The sequence below is a fragment of the Leuciscus leuciscus genome (assembly GCF_965113295.1).
Source record: "Leuciscus leuciscus genome assembly, chromosome: 3".
Classification (NCBI taxonomy): domain Eukaryota; kingdom Metazoa; phylum Chordata; class Actinopteri; order Cypriniformes; family Leuciscidae; genus Leuciscus; species Leuciscus leuciscus.
The window spans coordinates 64,222,810-64,241,971 of NC_138727.1; the positions used below are offsets into that span (position 1 = coordinate 64,222,810).

The 19,162-nt window shown below is 36.6% G+C and overlaps 1 protein-coding gene across 1 annotated transcript; it reads right to left on the reverse strand.

Moving 5' to 3' along the window:
• Window positions 1–2,810: 2,810 nt before the first annotated feature.
• On the reverse strand, window positions 2,811–5,052 carry LOC309495556 (GTPase IMAP family member 7-like; the record flags this gene model as incomplete). Its single annotated transcript, XM_082165337.1, has 2 exons — window positions 5,000–5,052; window positions 2,811–3,586 (listed from the first exon to the last, which is right to left on the reverse strand). The coding sequence occupies exons 1-2, from the start codon at window positions 5,016–5,018 to the stop codon at window positions 2,811–2,813; spliced, it is 795 nt and encodes a 264-aa protein (XP_082021463.1). The 5' UTR covers window positions 5,019–5,052.
• Between the last annotated feature and the right edge of the window lie 14,110 nt (window positions 5,053–19,162).

Genomic DNA, 19,162 nt, shown 5'->3' on the forward strand with positions numbered 1-19,162 from the left:
GTGGTCTGAGCTCGGTTGCTCCCGAACCGTGGCGCGGTTCGCGTTAATGTGCAAGCAACACGGACTCGGGTGCGTGCTTGTTCAGGAAGTATAGTATCCCGCGCATGCGTATCAGTGAAAAATCTTCTGCGAGCAGCAGAAACACGGCGTCCCCTGGATATGTGCTGAATTACACCATGTAATGAACATAAACCTAGTTGTCTCTCACTATGTTGTGCATAATAGCACCAAAAAAACTGACAAATTACAGCTATGCTCAGTCGAGTTGTATTCTCCATGCGTTTTCCGTGTGCGTTTGCGATGACGTAAGATCACTGCAAACGCACCTGGGTTCGATACAACTAATTGAGTGTGAAACCAGACCAACGCTGCGGGGGGCGCCGGGAACTAGCGCACTCGGGTTCGGACCGCAGCAAACGAACCCAGTGGAAAAACGCCCTAAGTGAAATTGGTCAAGGTTGCATTCCAGTCCATAACTGTCATGCCCTTCACTCGCTAACTTCCCTCCGTCTTGTTCACTCGGATGTACGTCATTGCGAGTGCCCACTACTGGCGGAAACTGCAATGGGCTGAATTGGAACGTCCTAAGCCCTTGATCATTTGGAATCAGCTGTGGAGTTGATTTATTATTTACATTTTTTTTCCCTTTAAGAATTTGTTTAATGCAGCATCCAAATGTTTATAGGTGTGTTTGGGTTGTTTTAAAATAAAATAAAATATAATGAATATATCATAGAGTTGACTGTGTGGTGGTGATTAGACGAGATATACGGTGACGTCACAATCGTACTGCATTGTGGGACATATAGGTGCCTGAAGTGTACATTTGAAGCAGACTCGCTCCCTCTGTCAAAATCGAGGGAACGAGGGTCTCTCCATCTAAACTTCCCTCGTCCACTTCACGAAGTGGAACGCACTTCAAAATGGCGGCGGGGATTCCCCCGAGGGGAAGTGCTTAGGGAAGTTCACAAGTGCGTGTCTAAAAGTGGACTGGAACGTAGCACAAGTCTTTGGGATTTTGGTGAATTCAGAAGGGGGTGAATGTAACGAGTATTGATTTGTAACTAGTTTTATTTATTTTTATTCACACAAAATCCGAATGGTTTCTGTTGGAAATTAATATGGATATGTGAGAAAAGAAAAGGAAAAAAAAATATTACTTCTTAATGAGTTTTGCGTTCGTCGCTGTTGTGATGTCATTGGTACGTGGCCACGGTATGTCTGAGCAGAGCGAGGAGCAGGCTTGATTACTCAACCTTGATTATATGCAACGATTTAACTGCATTTTCCAAATTCATGCAGATAAAAGAACCACTGAACCAGCAATTTCGACTCCAGTCTTTATTCAGCATCGCACCTTCACACCACACTACACAACGCAGAGGGGTTGATGAGACGTGACGAGAGACACATGCGCGTCTGGACGGCTACACTATAGGCTATTGTTATTATTATTTTATGCAGCCCTACACGTATATGCCTAGCCTGGAAATCCAGACCTAAATCTGAAAGATTAATGGTCTGTCATCGACTAATGAAACTCGGCCAGCTCGAGGGGCGGCACCAAGCATGCCTTTGAAAATCTCACTGCACGCCATTGGATAACACTACGACCAATCACAGCAAGCCCCATACACTTAGCTACCAGCGGAGCTAACTGGTAGATTAGACTCTTACCATATCCGGTCGGCAAAACAGCAAAAACGCCCTTCTTGCAAAGGAACGATTCGAGCGCCGTCTTCTGTTCCTCTTTTAGAGAAAAAGCCAAGTCTAACTCGTTCATTGTAGCGGCCAAAGCCGTTTCAAACAACTGGTGTTCATCCATAGCCATCTTGCAATGTTTACTAATGACTTCGACGTCATAGCGCTGTCCTCATCTGTTTAGCTCACCTCTGGCCCGCCTATATCAGATAACCCGATGTGATTGGTGCAGCTCGGATACAAGGGCATAGTTCAATGTTCAATGTTCAATTTATTTATGAAGCACATAATAATACAACAAAAGTTGACCACAGTGCCGTACAAAGGGTAAGATAACAATCATAAAAACACATTTAAATTCTAAACATTACCATAGACAACCTCATAATCTAAGCGGCATTAATAATAACCTATTACACCACTAGCACAGCACTCATGAATGATCAAATGCCAAAGTGAAAAAGTAAGCTTTTAGATGTCGTTTAAACTCTGTAAGAGAGGAACATTCTATTATATTTGTAAAATATAAATATTTTAATTTGGCATGACAAAACAGGCAAATGAAAGTTGATGCTCTTAAGATTTTAATTTTTTCAGACAAATACAAAATAAAAAATAATAACTGGAATGAAGAACAAACTTTTATTTACTTCATTGTCATTCATTTTACAGATAATATGAAATAAACAAAAATGAATAGAGTGAGAATAAACAATATGAATTTTTTTACTTGCAGCTGAACATTTATTATTTATGTCTACAGTAAAATTAATGGTTTACAAAAAGTTGTTAAATTGGTTTCCCATTCAATGTGACTTACACTAGTCAATATGTTTTCATAACATTAAGACTCAATTCAAATGGAAAGTAAAATGTATATAGCAATAGAATTCTATTTTTTTATTTTCCATGATAATATGTGGAATGTATTAGTTGTGTTTATAATTCATTGAAATACTCTGATTGTTCGGCAGGAAATAATTAAACTGTAATTTTGTATCCCTTAAAATAGCCTATATGTATATTTATATTGATGATAAAAGTCCATCCCAAAGAGCTAAATAGCCTCACAAAGCTATTCTACACTGCTGAATAGCACTGAAAAGTTTCTAGTTCTCTAAATACTTCTTTGCTGCTTCTGCTGCTGCTTCTGCTGCTGCTTCCACTGCAGAAAACGCAGCTGCTCCTCCTTTGGCCCCTGCAGATACAGCTCCTGCCACTGCTTCTCCTGCTACTGCTAGTCCTCTCTTTCCCACTTCTGTTAGCATCTGCTCCTTCCTAATCTTCTCTTGAGCTGCTTTATACATGTCATTAGTGTAGTGCTTCCCTCCATTAAAACTGACCATTGTTTCTATCTTTTGCAGCAGTTGTGTGACCTGATCTCGATTATCTCTGTTCTCATTGTTGAATGTGTGATATCTGCCATAGCATGTCTGAATTAGTTGCTGTAGATCTTTGCTTTTGCTGATGTATTGCTCTACAGGTTTACCCTTCAGGACATCAGCGTGAGTGAACAGCACAATGGTGTACTTTAGAGCATCTTTTCCAAAGTTCTCCTCAATCCATTTCACAGCATTTTTCTCCTCCTCTGTGAATTTCACACCCAGTCTCAAAACCAACAGGAACACATGAGGACCAGGAGCAGACCAGTAGATACACTCCTCTATTAAAATCTTAAGGGTTTTATGACTGACTAAAGTGTCAAACAGTCCGGGACAGTCAGTAACTGATATGGTTTGTCCATTCACAATTACTTCTTGTTTCTCGCAGGTCATTGAAGCCGACATCAGAGAGTCTTTCACCGTAAACGCTTCTCTGTTCAGGACGGTGTTTCCTGCTGCGCTCTTCCCTGCTCCAGTTTTACCCAGCAACACAATCCTCAGATCTGTTACAATGTAAAAGGGTTTTTGTTGGATTAATATGAATTTTGTTGGATAATATAAATATGATTACACTGTAAAAAAAATTTTTTTGTAATTTTAATGGTAAAAAAAGCAATGGAAAAGACGTTACTTGCTTAACATTATGTACCCTTATTATATATAGTGAAAAACTGTAATAGCTGTAATAGGCATTTCATGTAATTGTACAGTAAAGTACTGTTAAATGTACGGATTTTGGAAGTACACTGTAAAAAAAAAACCTTACCGTTGCATTTACCGTACCTTACCGTAAAAAATACGGTAGCAATTTTTATGTTTTACATCATTGACCTAAAATTTATTGTAAAAAACTGGCAGCTGTGGTTGCCAGTACTTTACCGTAAAAAAATACTGTAGAAATATTTATGTTTTACGGCATTGAACTAAAGTTTACGGTAAAAAACTGGCAGCTAGTTCCAAGCGATTTACCGTAAAAAATAGGGTAGTAATATTTTAGGTTTCACGGCAGTGATCTAAATATTATGGTAAAAAACTGGCAGCTGTGGTTGCCGGTACTTTCCCGTAAAAAATATGGTAGAAATATTTATGTTTTACGGCACTGAACTAAAGTTTACAGTAAAAAATTGTCAGCTGGTTGCAAGTGCTTTACCGTAAAAAACACAGTAGTAATATTTTAGGTTTTATGGCATTGAACTTCAGTTTATGGTAAAAAAGAAAAAGAAAATAAAACCTGCCAGCTGTGGTTGCCTGTAATTTAAAAATATTGTATTACAAACCAATTTGTCATAAAAGTTATTTTTGAGAATTACCAGAGGTTTAGACGTTGATGTTTGATTGAAAATAATAACGTTTGAAGTCACCATTATCGGAGATCAGTGTTTCCTTTAGTTGGGCTCTTGACCCTTGAGAAATGTTTAATATACTGTATGTAGTGATTTATCAAGTACTATCAATTCTTTTTTAGTTGCTAAAACTCTTGTGTAAGTGAACTATACTAACTAGCATTTGTCAGTATGACATACTATTCCAATTTCACTTTACCTGTTTTTTTAAGGCAATCGGTTTGCATGCTTTTTTTAAAGTCTAACTAATTAGATTTTAGAGTGTATTTGCATTAGGAAAATAATTGTGACAGTTGTTGTTTTTATACATTATACTTTCAAATGTGATTTTTATACTTTGTGGTGGGAATAAATGCATTAAATTTCTACTTTATTATAGAAGATTGTAGAAGAATTACAATTCTTCTTCAAGAAAAATAAGAAAAATGTTCATCACAAACATATCAGACCTACTGTTTATTACCAATGATTATAACAAAATATTTTTAATCTTATTAGAAAACCAAACATTCTCTATCATGAATGTCATTTGCATGAATGTTAAGAGTAAATTGTATTATGGAGGAAGCTCACCTGGACATGTATCTGCCATTTCTCAATCTGTCCTTTATTTCAGTCTCCACCAGAAAACCCCTGAATGATGTGAGAAGAACTGTTAATGAATGCTCTTGTTGAGGTTTGATGTAATGTTAAAGGCTTGGCAGCCTAATTCATGATCAATTATAATGTTCTTAATAATATTTGTCATTGTTTATTGGTGTAATTATGCCTTACCTGTGTTGTCTAAATGTGAAATTGAGTCTGTCGACAAGCCAAATGACAAAAAAACACAAAGCAGAGTTGTGCTAATGAAGCAAAGTGAAACTATCTCGTCTCATTTTGGCCATCCAGAGTCCGGCTGTTCAGCTGACTTGGCAAACAAGGCTTGTGATTGGACTACTTAACATGGTGCCACAGCAGAATGAAAGATAATATGAAATTTAAGATTTACTCCAAAGTACAATAGATTGCATGCTAAGATTCAAAAGTACAGGAAAGAAGACTTTTTTATTATTTATTATTTTGCAATATGTCTGCAGAGTCTGACCTAATAATGACACATGCTTTTTTAATTAAAGGAGTAATCAAGACAATATAACTTTGTATAAATTCATGTTTAAACGTAATGATACATTTAGGTTTTGTAAAATTCTTTGCATTCATTTAAAATTTGTTTATATTTTTTTAAATATTTTTTTTTAAAAACAGTCCTTTTTAGATGTTCTGACAAAATAATTGTTATATAATGTATTTATTAACAGGGAACTATATAATAATCTAAAAGATATATATATATATTCATACATATGTTTCAATCAAAATTTAATGTGATTATCATTCAAACATTGTTAATTGTTTTTGTTTGTAGTGTGTTTTTTAACAATACAAGTACTTTATGTGCTAAACTGTAGACATGGCAAGTTGCATATTGTTTGTTTTGTTTTAATAGTAAAGAGTTCCTGAATTTGTTCATATTTAAAAGAGACAAAGAGTAGTAATTATTAATAAAAATTAATACGAAAATAAAAGTATTTGCTGTGTACATTTGGTGTGTCAAACCAAAAGATTGACTTGAGAGGCTTAAGAGGATCTGAGTTAAATAAAAAAGAAAGACCCTTCTACTTATTGAGAAAATGAAATTAAAACTGGTTTGAACATGAACAACTCAGCTGCATTTATTTTTCTCATCCAATTCTCACAAAGAATCAAATCTAACAATGACTCTATATCCATAAACCCTTTCTCAACATCCTGAAACTTGAAAAGCTTTGCTGTAAAATGTAAATAAAAGTTATCTCCACCCACAAGACCAAATATTTCTTATGTTAGTGGATAGAAACCCATTTTGCTATAGGACTTTCTCCGGATTATTGTTAACAAAAGAACAAATGTACTTGAAAGAAATCCAAATGCATTTAGAGTTATAGAAAGCCAAGAGAATAAAACAACAGCTGAGATAACATTATACATATACAAAGCATGTACAAAACTGAATGAAAAATGGCATCAGTGGATATAACAACAAAATGATTTGATGTTTGTATTGTATGTTTCTTTGAAGTCAACAATATTGCAATGACTTCAGTTTTGAATGTATTTAACTGAAGGAAATGACTAATTTGTCAATTTCATGAATACACTGACATATGTGGCTATGCAGCTGTAGTTTCTTAACAATAGAGCTAGATAGACGCCCAGCTAACAGACTTTTGTTATAAGAACGTTCTCCAAATATTCAGTGTTGGTTCTGGGAACATGAAAAATTTACAGTTTTCTTGACGTTAGAGGAACGTGTTTTAAAAGGTATAATGTTCCTCAAACATTCTTTCAACTTAATTCTGATTTAAAATTCAACATTATAGGAACGTTGATTTCTAACATTCCAAGAACATAAAAATGTCCAGTTTCCTTAATGTTACTAGAATGTTATTTAAAGGTTAGTGTGATGTTCCTGAAACATTCTTTCAATCATCTTTCGAAATTGTAATAAGAACACAAACTACAACTTTATTCAGACACAGCCTTAGATGAACTGAAGATAAAAGACATTAACTCTCTCAAGATCTGATTAAACAACTCCACAAACAGCAATACCAGCTTCACTTATTACTAACCAGACTGACTTTATTTCTGTCACACATCTATAGAAGATCTTATTGAGAATTAACAGAGGTTTAGATGTTGATGTCTTATTGAAAATGTTTTGTTTGAGGTCACCATTATGGAGATCAGTGTTTGCTTTAGTTGGGCTCTTGACCCTTGACTTTCATTAAATTGGTGTTTTATCAGCAATTTCAGGTGTTTATGGAGAATATTTCTGCATTGATAAAGCAGATCAACATGTCTGTTAGCTTTCTTTTCTCTGAAAAAGTATACATTTCAGACCAGCATGTCAAGTCAAGTCAAGTCAAGTCAAGTCTATTTGTATAGCGCTTTTCACAATACAGATTGTATCAAAGCAGCTTCACAGTATTAAATAAAAATAATACAACAAAGTTTGTTCAAGAGGAATTTATTGACTGATCAAATTAAATCAAATATCCCCAAAATATCCCCAACTGAGCAAGCCAAAGGCAACAGTGGCAAGGAACCGAAAAACTCCATCAAGCGACCTAATGGTGTCCTAAAACTCCATCAGGTGACCTAATGGAGAAAAAAAACCTTGGGAGAACCCAGGCTCAGTCGGGGGCCAGTTCTCCTCTGGCATTTATGAGCTAGAGGCCGGATTGTAGTTTGAACTGTGGGATTATATGAATGCCTGGCTGAAGAGATGCGACTTTAATCTAGTTTTAAACTGGGAGAGCGAGTCTGAGCAACGAACAGTATCAGGAAGACTATTCCAGAGTTTTGGAGCCAAATGTGAAAATGCTCTCCCTCCTTTGGTGGTTCTGGATATCCTAGGTATGACCAAAAGCCTTGAATTTAGTGATCTTAAAGAGCGCGATTGATTATAGGGCGATAGAAGATCCGTTAAATAGACTGGAGCTAAGCCGTTTAGGGCTTTATAAGTCAGTAGCAATACCTTGTAATTAATACGGAGCTTTATAGGTAACCAATGCAGCGATGATAAAATCGGTGTTATATGATCATATTTTCTTGATCTAGTAAGAACTCTAGCGGCGACATTTTGGACTAACTGTAGCTTGTTTATTGAGGATGCAGGGCAACCAGCTAATAAAGCATTACAGTAATCTAGTCTCGAGGTCATGAATGCATGAACTAACTTTTCTGCATCAGAAACTGATAGCATATTACGTAGCTTAGCAATGTTTCTAAGGTGGAAAAAGGCTGATTTTGTAACATATGAAATATGATTTTCAAAAGACAGGTTGCAATCGAGTATAACACCCAGGTCTTTTACTGTAGAGGATAAAGTAACAGGACATCCTATGATGTTTGCATGTGGCGCTGTAATTCTGCTAGATACACTAAAAATGGAGAAGAAGAGCATAAACCTTGCACGCTGTATATAATAATAATAGGCTCAGTAGCTGCTTTTTCTTTTTTTTTCTTTTTTTTACCAAGAACTTTATTGAATAATATAAACAACCATAAATGGCCTGGTACAAAAAATATGAAATATCTTAATCAGACAACAGACAGGCATCATAATATATATATATATATATATATATATATATATATATATATATATATATATATTAGGGCTGTCAAAAGATTAATCGCGATTAATCGCATCCAAAATAAAAGTTTGTGTTTACATAATATATGTGTGTGTACTGTGTATAATTATTTTGTATATATAAATACACACACATGCATGTATATATTTAAGAAATATTTGCATACATATACTGTATATATATTTATATAGTTTATATTATATATAAATATATATATTTTTATATATAAATAACACATTTTTCTTAAATATATACATGCATGTGTGTGTATTTATATATACAAATTTAATTATACACAGTACACACACATATATTATTAAAAACAAACTTTTATTTTGGATGCGATTAATCACGATTAATCTTTTGACTGGAGCTAAGCCGTTTAGTGCTTTATAAGTCAGTAGTAATACCTTGTAATTAATACGGAACTTTATAGGTAACCAATGCAGTGATGATAAAATCGGTGTTATATGATCATATTTTCTTGATCTAGTAAGAACTCTAGCGGCGGCATTTTGGACTAACTGTAGCTTGTTTATTGAGGATGCAGGACTACCAGCTAATAAAGCATTACAGTAATCTAGTCTCGAGGTCATGAATGCATGAACTAACTTTTCTGCATCAGAAACTGATAGCATATTACGTAGCTTAGCAATGTTTCTAAGCTGGAAAAAGGCTGTTTTTGTAACATATGAAATATGATTTTCAAAAGACAGGTTGCAATCGAGTATAACACCCAGGTCTTTTACTGTAGAGGATAAAGTAACAGGACATCCTATGATGTTAAAGTTGTATTGTGCGAGGTTTTGTGGGCGGTTTTTTGAACCGATAAGTATTACCTCTGTCTTGTCTGGATTTAATAAAAGAAAATTACGCGTCATCCAATCTTTTATATCTTTAACACACTCTGTCAATTTGGAAAATTTAGCGTTTTCATCCGGCCGTGATGAAATATATATTTGAGTGTCATCAGCATAACAATGGAAACTACTTCCATGTTTCCTTATGATATTTCCAAGTGGCATCATATATATTGAGAATAACAGAGGGCCTAACACAGATCCCTGCGGCACTCCATAGTTTACTGGAGTTATGATCGATTTTTCTCCATTTAAATAGACAAAATGGTAGCGGTCAGATAGGTATGATTTGAACCAGCTTAGTGCTTGTCCTTGAACACCAGTATAATTTTGTAGTCGATCTAAGAGTAATGTATGATCTATAGTATCGAACGCAGCACTAAGATCAAGTAAAACTAGTATTGAGATACAGCCTTGGTCAGAAGCTAAAAGTAAATCATTTGTGATTTTAACGAGCGCAGTTTCAGTGCTATGATGCGGTCTGAATCCAGACTGAAACTTTTCATAGATATCATTTTGTTGCAAGAAAGAACCCAGTTGAGCGGACACCACTTTTTCTAATATTTTAGACATAAATGGAAGATTTGAAATGGGTCTATAATTTGCTAGGTTATTATTATCTAATTGTGGTTTCTTAATGAGAGGTTTTATAACTGCCAGTTTAAATGTTCTTGGAGCATGACCTAAAGATAAAGACGAGTTAATAATATTGAGGAGAGGCTCTTCTACTACAGGTAACACTTCTTTCAATAGTTTAGTTGGTATAGGATCTAATAAACATGTTGTTTTAGATGAAGTGATACGTTTATTTAACTCTTTTTGTTCTATAGTTGTAAAGCACTGTAATTGTTCTTGCGGGGTGATAATTGAGGCTGAATTATAAGGCGCAATTGAAGATTGAACGTTTACAGTTGTGGTTCTGATGCTTTCTATTTTCTCAGTGAAGAAGTTCATGAAATCATTACTATTGAACTGTAACAGGATATTTTGTTCGGGTGACGTCTGTTTATTTGTTAGTCTAGCCACGGTGTTAAATAAAAACCTTGGATTGTTTTGGTTGTTTTCTATTAGTTTGCGGAGGTGCTCAGCCCTGGCCGCTTTTAGGGCCTTTTTATAACGTGACATACTGTCTTTCCACGCGATTCTAAAGACCTCTAAATTAGTTTGTTTCCATTTACGCTCTAAAATACGGGTTTCTCTCTTTAGAACATGCGTAGTATTGTTATACCATGGTGCTTTATTTTTCTCTCTGACCTTTTTTAATTTAATAGGTGCAACCACATCCAATGTTCTAGAGAGAATGGTGCTCATAGTGCTAGTAAGTTCTTCTAGTTCATCTGTTTGTTTGGGTTCAGGCAGCAGCTGAGACAGATTAGATAAGCAATTTGAGAAATTATCTATGGTGGATGGAAGGATTGTTCTGCCTGGTTGATAACGCGGCGCCGCATGACATATTACAGCAGTACGTAATATGCAAGTTACCATGTAATGATCAGTGACATCATCACTTTGTGGAATGATATCTATATCGGTTGGATCAGTTCCATGTGATATAATTAAATCGAGTGTATGATTAAGACGATGAGTTGGTCCGGTGACGTTTTGCTTGACCCCAAATGAATTTAATAAATCTGTAAACGCAGCCCCTAACGCATCATTTGGATTATCTACGTGTATGTTAAAATCTCCAACAATTAATGCTTTATCGACATTTACTAATAGGTCTGAGAGAAAATCTGCAAACTCTTTTAGGAAATCAGCGTAATGCCCAGGCGGTCTATATACGGTAGCCAAGGCTGGAGATAATAGGGATGTTTTTCTAACATCTAAGAGCGTAACATTTAGTACAAGTACTTCAAACGAAATAAACTTATAACCCGTTTTCTGAGTAACATTGAGAATATCTCTATAGATTGTTGCAACACCGCCGCCACGACCAATCAGACGGGGCTCATGCTTATAACAGTATCCTGATGGAGTAGACTCATTTAGACCGAAATAATCATTTGGTTTAAGCCAGGTTTCAGTAAGGCAAAGTACATCGAAGCTATTATCTGTGACTATTTCATTTACAATAACTGCCTTAGGTGTGAGTGATCTAATGTTTAGAAGACCTAGCTTTAGAAATTGTTTTTGTTTACTAATAGCAACATTTTCTGTTTTAATAACAATTAGATTTTTCCTAGATCCTGCAGTAGATTTATTATTTGATCTCACTAAACGAGGAATAGACACGGTTTCTATGCAATGTTCTACACTAGTATTTATATCAGTTAAATTGGTGCAGCCGAGACTATGATTTGGACTTTTGGTTACTAGTCAAACGGTATTTAACATTTTGGAGATGTTATCCAACAGAAGATCTGCTCCGAATTTGCTTGGGTGTAAGCCATCAGCACGGAAAAGCCTAGGACGCTCCCAAAACAGATTCCAATTATTTACAAAGAGCAGTTTCTGCTCATTGCACCATGACATTAACCATTCATTTAGCGCAAATAATCTGCTGAACTTTTCATGCCCTACGTGGGAAGCGGTCCTGACACAATGATCGTCGTTTCAGGCAATGTGCTGCGTACCGTATCGATCAGGCTCCTGAAGTCTTTCTTCAGAACCTCCGTCTGGCGCAGCCTGATGTCGTTCACTCCCGCGTGCAGGACCACAGTTCCGACGCGCTCGTCACCGTTCAGAATCTCGGGAACGCGAGCAGAGATTTCAGAAACACGAGCACCAGGAAAGCAGTGACTGTGCACCTTACTTTTACCTAACGTAGCGTGTACGTGCCGAACGATGGAATCGCCGATGATCATAGCATCGCGTTCTGTTTCGCGAAGCGGGGAGAAGCGGTTTTGTGTGGATAACTCGAAAACCGGGAGGGTCGGAGAGAGTCTTGGTCTAGACCTGACTCGCGTCTTCCGCGGAACCACCCAGGCTTCGTGGTGGCGTGTTGGAGCCGGAGTGAACGAGACCATGGCTGATCGTGACCTCGGCGCTCGGGACCGATGCTGAGAAACGCACGGAGTAGACGAGGTCGGAGTCACCGGGTTAGTAACGTTAATCAGTGATTCGGCGCGTGATGTTTCAAGAACTAAGCGCTCTCAGCTCGGCCTCTCAATAAAAGGTCGTGGATCTGTTTCTCAACAGCTTCCAGCTCAGACTGCAGTGTGTGCAGCTCAAATGTGTCCTCACCTGCACCAAAAGGTAGACTACTTACATCTGATATATTCGCCATTTTAACAGATGGACAGTGAGTTAGCAACGAAGCTAGCAGTGATGCTATCAATATTAATACTAATTTATGACTGAAGTCTTGGATATAATCCGTCTTTTTAGTGGTAAGGGTGTAGAGTAGATGCACGATAGGCGAAAAAATGTTTGTTTGTAAGTGAGTGTGGAGAAGACGCGTTCAGCCGTGATCCACTGGAGTAACCTATAAGAGTATCCGGAGTTGGATCACTAAAAGACTTGAGACGCGTCTGCTCAACAGTCCGCGTTGTAACTATGAGGTTTGAGCAGTAGTGCTTCTCAGTGAGGAAAAGTAGAAAATGTTCGTTGTAAGTGAGTTTAAAGAGAAAAATCAAGAATTATAAATCAAATCGATAGAGCTCCAAAGACAACAACGCGTTCAGACGCGACGCATGCGCAAATCAAACTTTGTGCAAAAAAAACTTTGTGCACCAGCCTGCACAGTGGTAACAAGGCATGATGGATCCATGTTCTCATTCTGTTTACGCCAAATTCTGACTCTACCATCTGAATGTCTCAACAGAAATCGCGACTCATCAGACCAGGCAACATTTTTCCAGTCTTCAACTGTCCAATTTTGGTGAGCTCGTGCAAATTGTAGCCTCTTTTCCTATTTGTAGTGGAGATGAGTGGTACCCGGTGGGGTCTTCTGCTGTTGTAGCCCATCCGCCTCAAGGTTGTGCGTGTTGTGGCTTCACAAATGCTTTGCTGCATACCTCGGTTGTAACGAGTGGTTATTTCAGTCAAAGTTGCTCTTCTATCAGCTTGAATCAGTCGGCCCATTCTCCTCTGACCTCTAGCATCAACAAGGCATTTTCGCCCACAGGACTGCCGCATACTGGATGTTTTTCCCTTTTCACACCATTCTTTGTAAACCTTAGAAATGGTTGTGCGTGAAAATCCCAGTAACTGAGCAGATTGTGAAATACTCAGACCGGCCCATCTGGCGCCAACAACCATGCCACGCTCAAAATTGCTTAAATCACCTTTCTTTCCCATTCTGACATTCAGTTTGGAGTTCAGGAGATTGTCTTGACCAGGACCACACCCCTAAATGCATTGAAGCAACTGCCATGTGATTGGTTGATTAGATAATTGCATTAATGAGAAATTGAACAGGTGTTCCTAATAATCCTTTAGGTGAGTGTATGTATATATATATATATAAAGAAGTAAAATAAAGAAATAAAATAAAAACACATTACACTACAAGTAAATAATAAAGAAAGAAATAAAATAGGCTCAGTAGCTTCTGCAGCACGAACACAATGCACTTCGCAGTTGTTGTTGCTGTTACGTGACAGCGGTGTCTGACTAGGGCTGACACGTGGGGTGATGACATCAGTGTTTCACAAAATATACAGATTGGCTGTACACATGATAACGCAAGGGTGTCATTTCAAATTTATCCACTCTGGGACCCTGTTTCAAAAAATGGCTTCCCATTGGTCCAATGGTTTCAGGCTCCCAATACGCCGGATCAGTTTGGACGAAACGCTAATACGATACAAAATGTGTACGTATACAGTTAAACGTGTCTCTGTGTGGACAAGGCCTAAATGAGTGATTCGGTGATTCAGGTCAAATGATGATTGTCAAAAAATAACCAACAACACCTGATCATCTTTTTTTCTTTGCTTGTCTGACTGTTAGAGCTCAGTTACAGCAGTCAAACAATATTAAATATTCTAACATTAAAAAGTCAAAGGACAACAGCCCAACTAAAGCAAACACTGAGCATCATAATGGTGACTCAGACATTGTGATTTTCTCCTTCAGTGATTCTGCTTGTTAACATCAGGTGTCTTCAATAATGCTCAATCATCCCTCAATCACTTAATTATCTCATTAACTTTTAAACTAGTTCAGTGTTCATTTAACACTTATATTTTAACACTTTAACACTCTTGAGTGTGGTCTCAAATAAACTCCCAGGAGAGTTCATTTAACACTGGAGTTTTTGCTGTGTACAGAAGTTCTTATTGAGACTAAACAGAGGTTTAGATGCCTTTTTATTGTTTCATTTGATGTTACCACCATGGTAATCAGTGTTTGTGATCAGTGTTAGTTGGGCTCTTGACTTTGTAATATTCGTTTTGTTTCCCTGGCTGCTGTTACAGTGTTTATAAAGCATATTTGTTATGGAAAAATAAGGCACTAGAAAACATGGTCAAGTGATTTCAGTTAACCATTGGTTGTGATGTAACATCATTATTTAGTAACCCGTTTAAGTTTATCTCTGATCAAGTCAGTGTGATGTAATTATTTTTTATTGTTAATAATAGCAGGCCTAATGTTCATCAACGGTCTGAGCTCCTGCATCATTCAGACATCAAGAATAAGTGTGTGAATCTCAGCAATGGTGACAATCAAAAGCTTCATGCTGCAATCCAAGTTGGGAGTTTTGTACTATGAATGCGAATAAAGCAATTAAAAAAGGCAAAGACATTTGTTGTTTTTATTTCATGTCGATATGTTTAATGACACACACATTTGAACAACATTAAATTGAACAACTATACCATTTTAAAGCACAATTATTCTTGTCCTAAATCTTTCAATTATTGAAGCATCCTTCAAATACTTGTGCACATTTCACAAATGTGTTTGTGAAATTGATTATCCGTTGCGTGAAATTCTGAAAAAAAGAAAAATGCATTGAGGATCTACAGGTGTGAAGCGTACAAGTATATAAAGAAGGGGAAAATTGTACATTAAGTGGCAGAAAGCTGAGAGAACAAAATCAAAAGCAGATGAAATTCACAAAAAGAAATAAAACAAAAAGCAGTATACAAAGCATTACTAAATAAAATGTGTATCAGTGTTCAAGAGTAAAACATCAATATAGTTACATTTTAAGCAATAGAGTCCAACATTGCAATGTATGAATTAATTTCTCATACAGTATATCTAAATTATTTGAAGAATTTTGTATGCCCTTGAATTTTGATTCAATAGTATAAGCCCAGCCTGATCTCATGAAATGTGTCTCTATTGCACGCATTGTGTTTAGCGTGCAATTTATATGCGGAAACAAGTATTTCCGTGCATATGATACACACTTTATTGCGTGTTATACCCCCCAGACAGCAACATTGTGTCGTATAACATATCTGGTACATGTGAATTCAATGTGTACCAGATGTGGCCCAGTAAAAAGTAAAAACGTAAAAAGTAATTTTCGCGTATATATTGTACGCTAAACACAATGCTACTATAGAGACGCATTTAATGAGAACGGATTGATAAACCATAAATGTATAACCTTGTGTTCAATGTGAAAAATCCCAGTCAAATAAGACCAAAACAAATCTAAAACGTAAGAGTTGTAAGTTCCTGATAAACACATTTACGGTTTCAGTGCTGATATTAGTGTAACAGCAGCGCCTCCAAATGCTGCTGCGACTGCAGCTACTAGAGATACTCTTCCAGATGTGGCCACTTTCCCTGCCACTGCTGCCGCTCCCGCTGCTCCTGCGGCCGCCACTGCCGCTGCCAGAGCTGACCCTGCCACCGCCACTCCTGCGCTGCCTGCTTTAGTTTGAGCTGCTTCTCCTGCAGTTCCTATTGCTTTTTCTACCATTTCTACAGCTTTTTTTGCAGCTGCTTCTCCTGCAGTTTCTACTGCTTTTTCGACAGCGGCTACCGCTTTTTTTGCAGCTGCTTCTCCTGCAGTTTCTACTGCTTTTTCGACAGCGGCTACCGCTTTTTTTGCAGCTGCTTCTCCTGTAGTTTCTACTGCTTTTTCTACAGCTGCTACCGCTTGGTTTGTAACTGCTTCACCTGCAGTTTTTAATGCTTTTTCTATAGCAGCTATAACTTTATCTACACCCTCTACTGTGGCTGCTACTGCACTTTCTGCAGTTGTTTCTACAGCTGCTCCTGCTGCTCTTCCTGAAATTGCTGTTGCTATCACACCTGCTATTTTCACTGTTCCTAGAAATCCAATTCCCAGCACTGCAACGCCACATGCAGTCTTTACCATTTGTATCTCTTTCTTTTTCTGAGTTGTTCTGAACATCTCAAGAGTGTAATGATTCATTTCATTTTCCTCCATCAGTGCATCAATCTTGTTCATCAGTTCTGTGACCTGCTCTTGACTCTTTCTGTCCTCGTTGTTGAAGGAGTGATATCTGCCACCACAGCTGCCAACGATTTCCATTAAATTGTTGCTGTTATTGATGTACTCGTCCACAGGCTTTTCCTTTAGCTGATCAGCGTGAGTGAACAGAATGATGGTACGACACAAAGCTTCTTTTCCAAAGTTCTTCTGAATACATTTCACTGCGTCTCTCTCCTCTTTTGTGAATCTCACACCCAGCTTTAGCACCAGCAGAAACACATGAGGACCAGGAAAAGACATAAATATACACTTTTGTATTTCATTCTTCAGTTGCTGTTTTGTCACAGCTGTATTAAATAGTCCTGGAGTGTCAATTATAGAGACGGTCTTTCCACCCACATTTCCTTCCTGTTTCTCACACAATTTATTGGATGAATGTATAAAATCAACGACTTCAAATGCTTCTCTGCCCAGGATGGTGTTTCCTGTGGCACTTTTTCCTGATCCACTTTTACCCAGAAGAACAATCCTCAGATCACACACTACAAAGGAAAAAAGAAAGTCTTAATATGTACACAAACATACATTCATGTGAATCAAATGAAAAGAAACATTAGTATTCAGAAACATCTAGGTATAATTTTGTTTTTAATTAATTTTTAAAGTATAAATGCTGATTTTAACAAAATAACTGGAAGTCAATTAAAGTAGTTTAAAAGAAACTATTTAAACTAATAAGGCTTCACTATAGTCCGTTCCTCAGAGAATACACAAAATATAACAGAGAAAGATAAGAACATATAACACCAATCATGCGGCAATAGGCAATATATATATATTACACTTCTCTTCCTTTGAAACCAAATAACTGATTTTTTGTTGCATGGCTGCATCAATAGGAAGAGAATTACAATAGTATAAACGAAGTTCCAAGTGGCAAACTAAAGGGAACACTAAACATCATAATGATGACTAAAACATTTTTGGAAAATCAACATCAATTTATGAAGTCATTTATGTGATGTTCTCTCAAATTTTTCAGTTGTATTAAAATTTTTACATTCAAGATCACTTTAGGGAATGAGTGAATGCAAACAGAGAAAGAGAACTGCAGAAGTGAAAAGTCCATTAAGATTTTCCTCGCCTCAAAAACCAACACTCAAACCAATCAATTAATCTTAACTTGCGGTTTCTGAGTAAACAAAGCATAGTATGTGAATAGTGCAGATTACTAGATTTTTACAATTAAGTTAAGACATTAAGTAAAGTTAACTAAAAAGTGTTAGAATCACTGTTGGATTTTACAGTGAACAAAACAAGCAAATGTTGCTTGATAATTACTTAAAACAACATAATATTGTTTTAAAATTGCATTGAAAGGTTCAAACTGATAACTATGACTAAAATAATAAAACAGATCTCTGAAATATTTCTTTTTCTATTCTGTTTCAACAGAAAATAATACAAAATATACATATATTGCATGATTTTTTTTAAAGATTATTTTTAATTACTCCTGTTGAGGATCTCTCTGTAGATTAACAGTCAAGAAACAGAAGTATCAGTGTTGTTAAAAGGTTTATACAGACCTTTCTGTGTTGAAGTCATTGTTACTGTCGTCACTGGGGTTTCTCCGCTGTCTTCTCTCTGAACTGCACAGAGTGAAAGTGCTGATGGCAGTCTAAACCTTCTGTTGAAAACCTCACTATGATCATGTGACTGCAGCTTCCTGAGACTGTTCAGTTTCTCTATTGATTTGATGATTATTTGCTCACATTTATTATACTTTAATTTCTCAAACACATAAAATACACAATGACACACTTCACACTGGTTTCTTTGATGTTGACATTTAACAGGACTGCCATTCTCCTTTGAAAACAGCTTTCTGAACGTGTTTATACAGAACATTGTGCAGATAATATGCTGCTGTATAGACTGTAAACTGTGCAACTACTAAAATCATTTATAAATCAAAACATACTATGACAGTATTTACCTTGATGAACCATTCATTTCTACACTGAAGTTACAAATTGAAGTTACAAATGAAGTTTACGGACATTACAAATTACAAATGCCACTTGAGGGCGCTATAAACTTGGAGGTGCACAACTTGGAGGTCTCAGTTACTTGCACTCTCAATCTCACATGTAATTCATGACACATGTCTTGCAATTACCTTGAGACAGCTTTTACAATTGGTATTGCTGAACATTAAAATATATATAAAATTTTTGTTAAAAAATTATATATATATATATATATATATATTTATACTACAGGGCCGCTGAATGCTTGAATCTGATTGGTTGACGAACGTTCTAAGGTGTGCATTATTTTCAGGGAAACGCACGGCTAAAGTAGTTCCAGGCAGGTCTCGACC